Source organism: Odocoileus virginianus, chromosome 23 (assembly GCF_023699985.2).
Source record: "Odocoileus virginianus isolate 20LAN1187 ecotype Illinois chromosome 23, Ovbor_1.2, whole genome shotgun sequence".
Taxonomy (NCBI): Eukaryota; Metazoa; Chordata; class Mammalia; order Artiodactyla; family Cervidae; genus Odocoileus; species Odocoileus virginianus.
The window spans coordinates 45,005,526-45,012,196 of NC_069696.1; the positions used below are offsets into that span (position 1 = coordinate 45,005,526).

At 46.2% G+C, this 6,671-nt stretch overlaps 1 protein-coding gene across 3 annotated transcripts in view; it reads right to left on the reverse strand.

Moving 5' to 3' along the window:
• C23H12orf75 (chromosome 23 C12orf75 homolog) overlaps positions 1 to 6,028 on the reverse strand; it is a 44,738-nt gene extending 38,710 nt beyond the window's left edge. The window contains exon 1 of one of the 3 annotated variants that reach the window (XM_020908724.2): positions 5,709 to 6,021. In XM_020908724.2, coding sequence (XP_020764383.1) covers positions 5,709 to 5,754 — 46 coding nt within the window. In that variant the 5' untranslated portion in view covers positions 5,755 to 6,021. Of the gene's footprint in view, positions 1 to 5,708 lie in introns of all 3 variants that reach the window. The other 2 variants (XM_070454015.1, XM_070454016.1) reach the window with 2 other exon arrangements.
• Between the last annotated feature and the right edge of the window lie 643 nt (positions 6,029 to 6,671).

Here is a 6,671-nt window from a genome sequence, read left to right on the forward strand (position 1 = left end):
GATATCAGCAAAATTTTATATTATTACCACTACACAGCCTGGACTAATGCTGAGCACAGTGGCTGAATTTCAGAACTACCAAACCATTCCAGTGGTCATGTATGGATATGAGAGTTGGACTATGAAGAAAGCTGAGCTCTGAAGAATTGATGCTTTTGAACTGTGGTGTTGGAGAAGATTCTTGAGAGTCCCTAGGACTACAAGGAGATCAAACCAGTCCCTCCTAAAGGAAATCAGTCCTGAATATTCATTGGAAGGACTGATGCTGAAGCTGAAGCTACAATACTTTGGCCACCTGATGAGAAGAACTGATTCACTGGAAAAGACCCTGATGCTGGGAAAGATTGAAGGCAGGAGGAAAAAAGGACGACAGAGGATTAGATGGTTGGAAGGTATCACCAACTCAATGGACATAAGTTTGAAACTCCGGGGATTGGTGATGGACAGGGAAGCCTGGCGTGCTGCAATTCATAGGGTCACAAAGAGTTGGACACGACTGAGCGATTGAACTGAACTGACTGAAACCATCTACAGATGTAGATGAAGGCTGGACTACATAGCTACAGCAATGGAAGAGAATGTGATTATGTATCTAACAGAGGATAAGGTGATAACTAACCTAATTAACTGGACCCAAAAGAATTATAGGAACTCCCTGGGTACAATGATAAAATAGAATAAAATTCTTCTTCCCCACATCCTTAGACTATTAGTATATAAATAACAGAAGAACCACTATAGAAAGAGTCTAGTAATAAACTAAGTTATGGTCAGATAGCTGCCACTTACACATCTCTGGTAGAAAAAGCAACTCAACAATTCAATCAACTACCAGGAACCGAATACTTCTGAAATGACTCTGCTGCTGCAAATATTTTTCACAGCCTGAAAAATAGTCTACACTGAAACAGGCTCTTGTACACATTTGGAACCATCCAAACTTTGAAGAGATTTTTCTGGTTCACATAAAATAGGATTTCCTGGTTTACATTACAGACTCAGGCAACAATCTACATGCATGACTATACACAGGAAATGACTGACCTGCTATGGTTCATCAGCTCAAATGCAGGGGTGTTCATGTCTCCGCCTAATTAAGGAATATATTCAAGGAGAAACAAGGGAATAGAGAATCTGGCTGCTGAGCGAGAGAGTGGTGGAGACTGGAGAGCAAAGAAAAACACAGAGAAGGCAACAGTTCCCTGCCCTGTAGCAAATGAAACCCTTTCAAAATTGACTTTTTATCTATCAAAGTAAGATAGATACTATACGATATCACTCTGGAATCTAAAATATGACACAAATGAACGTATCTACGGAACAGAAACAGACTCACAGACATAGAGAACAGACCTGTGGTTGCCAGAAGGGGAGAGGGGATGAGGGAGAGATGGATTGCGGGTCTAGGGTTAGCAGATGCAAACTATTACACATAGCATGGGAAAAGAGCAAGATCTGACTACATAGCACAGGGAACTATATTCAACATCCTAAGATAAACCATAGTGGAAAAGAATATTTTAAAAACTATATATAACAAGCTCTTTGCTATATAGCAGAAATTAACACAACGCTGTAAATCAACAATACTTCAATTTTTAAAAGATGGGCTCTTAAACCCAGACATTCCTCTAAAGTTCAGAGTCTAGACTCTACACTATGCAGGGAAAGTGTACTGAATTGTCACTGAATGGAAAATACAAGTCCTGTATAGTTCTAGGTTGGGAAAAATCAAATTCCTATATTGAGACAGTGATGGTCCTAAAACATCAGAATGGGAACCACACTCATGTAATCAAAGTGGTTCTCGTGACCCCTTCTACCCTGATAGCATGGATACTTCGACTCCTTCCTGAAGACTTCTCTGAATGAACTATCATTTATTCCACATCTCTTGGGCATTTGGATGCTCAGTGTATATTTGACTACACTTTGCTTTGCAGGTGTTCTCAAATGGTGAATCTTCCTACCTCAACAACCAGTTTCTCAAGAGGGGGAAAGCTTGATTTCATTCTACAGTCATCCCTTGCTGGCTGCCCCTACCCTTGCCCTAAAATTGCCTAACAAAGTACAAAACTTTGCACACAGAGGTGGACCGTGTACTAGCTTACACTTCGAAATCTACTGTAAAGGAAATCTACCCTAAATTATCTAGGGCCTGTATGAGCTGATTCCTTCTGGCTATTTGATCACTGCACTGCATTTCAGTTTCTCCATGTATTGGACATACAGAATCAAATTTACTGAAGCACACTACTAAATATCCATTTGTCATATAAACCAATTTCACCAGACAAAACCCAAGAAAAGCTGTTGTCCAGATAGCCCAGGGAAAAGAAACAATTATCTGGTTTTACCTGAATTACTTAGGGAGTAAGACAGGGCTTACAATGCGATTTCACATTGGGGGTCCTTATTATAAAGTGCTAATGTATCCTCTGAAAGCAGATTTGCTGTGTTCTTACAGAAAAATATTCGGGGAACACCATTTCACCTTCAACGTGGTATTACTCCACTTCTATATAGTAATTACAGTAGGGTGCTATCCCGTTGCTCAAAAAAATAAAAATGAAATGCCCACAGTGACAGCCAGCACAGTGCCAATGTCAAGCTTGAGCTTTACTCTCCACATTCAAGTTCAGCACCTGCCCACCATCTTTCTTTTTTTTTTTTTTTTTTTTTTGCTAAAAAGCTTAAAAATGACTATTGAAGTGTAAGACTCCTGGGACATTTCAGAAGTTTTGCACTGTAATTACTGGAGGGTGGAGACAACACCAATTTAATGCATTTCATTTTACTTGGGTTCAGTGACATGCATTTGCAGCTTGGGCAATAGCATATTTAATGCTGATGCCAAAGTTCACAATTGAAAGAAACCTTTGCCCTGTGGTTTAGTTCTCTTACCCTTCCATCTCTCCTCTTGATGCATTCATTTCCTTTCTGAACCTAAGGTGCCATCACCAGCTGACAGAAAATTTCAAAATAACAATGGCCAACGCCGGAGGCTAGGCACCCGGACTCACCAGCAGAGAAATGTTTGGGGGATGACTTCTCAGAGACAAGGGCAGAGTCATCAAAGAGGTGATGCAATAACTTCCAACTCATAATGTTTTCTTCTCCTTCGTGTTTTACAGTCTGCCCTCGCTATTTTCCTCTTCTCTGAACATACAGTAATTTTTAGCAAAGAGCAAGCTTGAGGAGAGAACAGCACGCTCTTACAGGAGCCGTCCTGCGTGAACAAAAGTGAGGCTACTCATCAAGAAGACGTGTGCTCGGAGCGGTTTTTTTCAATATAACTGTATCTTCCTTTACATAAAAAGGAATGTGCTCATTGGGGGAATAAAGGTCAACCAAATATTTGTAAAGAGAATCATGTTTTCTCTATTTCTTACATCACTATTGCAGAGCTCACTTAGCATCGTCCTGGTTTAGCAATGGAAAACCTCCCTCTATCTCCAAACCTGACAAGCAGTTCATTAATAAACAAAAACATAAATGAAGTAAGCTGGTAGTGGTGGTTTAGTCACTAAGTCGCGTCCAACTCTTGGGACCCCATGGGCTGTAGCCTGCCAGGCTTCTCTGTCCACGGGATTTTCCAGTCAAGAATACTGGAGTGGGTTGTCATTTCCTTCTCCAGAGGATCTTCCCCACCCAAGGATCGAACCCAGATCTCTTGCATTACAAGCAGAATCTTTACCTACTGAGCTACCAGGGAAACCCTCCTCATTAGAATAGTGGTGAGTATCCCTGCCTGTCACGCAGAAGACTAGGGTTCGATTCCCTGACAGGGAGGCAACATGCCCTGAAGTCAGCTAGCTCTACTTTAAAGCAAATGGGTTACAAATCCTTCCTACAATTTCTTTTCTTTGTTTCTTTTTATGATAACATGGAAAACGTACCAAACCAAAGGTAATGGTTTTTAACCTTTTTAAAAGTAAGGCGCACATGCAGTGGAAGGCATGGGGCCACAGTGCATGTTAGGTTGAAAGATATACATTTGACCTTTGAATAACATGGAGGTTAGGGGCGCCAACCCTCCACAGAGTGGAAAAATCTGAGTATAATTAATGGTCAGGCCTCCATATCCACAGTCCCACACCCTTGGATTCAACTGACTGAAGAGCATGTCATACTACAGCATTTACTATTGAAAAAAATCTATGTATAAGTGGACCCACACAGTTTAACCTCAGTTGTTAAAGAGTAAACTGTAATTCCTGGTGCAGGATGCGGTCTTGACATGGTTCCAGGTTTCCACACAGAGCTCTCTGGCCACTCTCAAGTGAGACTCCTGTCCTTATGTTAAGGCACTAACTAAGCTAACTACCTTTGATGCTGTTACAAGAATTGAAAGGGTTTGTTCCCCAGGAGTTCTCTGCCTGTCACAAGATTGGGAATTTAATTTGAGATGGTAAAGATGACCCGTAAGAGAGAAACTTTTCAGTGAATCATTACCTGGCTTCATTCACAGCTTTGGGACGAGAATCCCACATATTTTAGTGCCGTCTCCTAAAATATTTCGTATGTGTGGTCACTGACAGCCAGAGAGGAACAACAAACTTCGCCAATTAAATGAGCAGATTCCCATATCTGATCCCATACGTGAACAACAAAAATAAACTTTAAAATAAATAAACTGGAAAGGCTTGAATTTTAAACTACATCTTCCAGGAGGTCTGGATCAAGGGAAGTGACAGGCCCAAGGTCACAAAGTCATTGACCAGGCATCGGCTCCCGCCTTGGAAGCACTGCAGCATCAGAGCGCTGCTCCCATTTGCTGGTTGGGATGGGATGTGGCGTCTGATTGATCTCAATTGGAGGAGATATGAGTTCTTCATCCAAAAGACACCAAAATAGGTCAGCAGATATTGTATTACTCAAAACAGACCCAGACTCTTAAATCAGTAGACACTAGCTGAGTCAAAGAGGACCGTTGAGTTTTGGAATAAGTCACTTGATACAACGCCTGGCTGACTGGGGGGAATCTAGACGACTTCCCCGGCCAATCAACACAATGAAGAAGTGTAAAAAGAAGTTTCAATGTTTTTTTTAATGAAAAATATATGAACAGATCACTGCTAATATTAAAGCTCTGCCACACATATTCTAAAGCATCCTCGATACTGCAGCTTCTCAGAGGAATCTTAACAGCCCAGCCAGTCTTAAACATCAAGACAGACTCAGATGAATTTTTAGTGCCCTGTTTGCAGTTCTCAACCCACTAGCACCTTCCCTTCCCCTAAAGAAAGTCCTGACTCTTTCTGCTGCACTTTTCCAGGTGCAGACTCTGGGTTGCGAGGGGCTGGGGCCCGAGGCCTGCGGAAGCGAGTGCGAGGAAGGAGAGAGCAGACGCCGGCCACGACCAGGAAACCTCCCTCCTAGGAGAGCGCCGGGACTACCCGCTGCAGGGGAGCCCCGCCAGCAGGGCTCCCCGCGCTCCCTGCGCAGGATCGCCCTGCAGGTTCTCCTCATCCAGGCGTGACCGCCCCCGCACAGGGAGGGGAAATGTCCTAAACCGGACGGTCGGCTCCCGCCCCGAAATCGGGGACGAGGAGAGGGGGCTGCACGCCCTCCCTGCCCCGGGTCCCCGCACCCGTCCTTCTCGCCGCCTCTCTCCTGGCCTCTCCCGCAGAGGTGGTCAGCCCTGCAGAGCTCCCCACCGCCCCCGAGTCGCGCTCCCCGCGCCCCCAGCCGCCCGCCGCGCTCACCTTGGCCCGCGCCCGCGCTGGTGGCGGTGGAGTTCCCGCAGCCCATCGCGCCGCCGGCCGGGGAAGCCACGCTCCGGAGCTGGCAGCCGCAGATCCTGGGGGCGGAGACGAAGGCGGAGGGCGGCGCGCCCCGAGCCGGAGGCCGGCGGGGGACTTACGGGTCCGAGGGGCTCGCGGGGACCACCCCCTCTAGCTACCCAGGAGCGCAAACCTGGGCGTTGCAGGCCTGGGCCAGCTGGGGCGGAAACTGCCGGGCAATCCTTGCCCCCGCCCCGCCCGGCTCTGGGACCCCGCCGGACCCACCCGTCACCTCGGCAACCGCGGCGCCGGCCAATCTTCAGCCTCCTGAGGGCTCCCCGGCCGGACATTGGTCGTCGTTAAGAGGGGGCGGGAGTTTAAAGTGGGTTTGGGGGTGAGGGCGGGGCTGAGGGGTGTGGCCGGCGCGAGCTGGAGGGTGAGGCAGGGCTGTGGAGGATGCTCACCTGGCGGCCCTTCACATCCTCTTTGCCTTTTCTTCTCTTTCCCCACTTCCCCTCCCGACTTCAGAATGTGTGTGTTTTGGGGGGAGGGGGCGGGAGACGGGAGGGGGTCGGTGGAGGAAGTGGCGGGGAACACCTGTTTTGAGCAAATGGGCGCTCCCCTCCCCCAAATATATTATATTTCTATGAACGGAAATCCTTCTGCTTTAACAGAAAGCCAGTACAACTCTGCTCCCCCATCCACACTAGCCAGTAACAGGAACATAAAGTCTTCCCTATGATGGTCTTATTAACCTACTAGACTTTAAGTATCTGCTGCAATTTTGAAAAACCTGGATCCAGAACCTTGATGCAAGAGATAAACGGGCCTCAAGCTGAGCAGCTGACATCTGTCCCCTGTGGGCAGATGCTCCAAGATGAAGATAATGACAGGAGCCCAGTCCTGCTTGGATAGAAAATAAAGAGACTACATACATATTTCTCA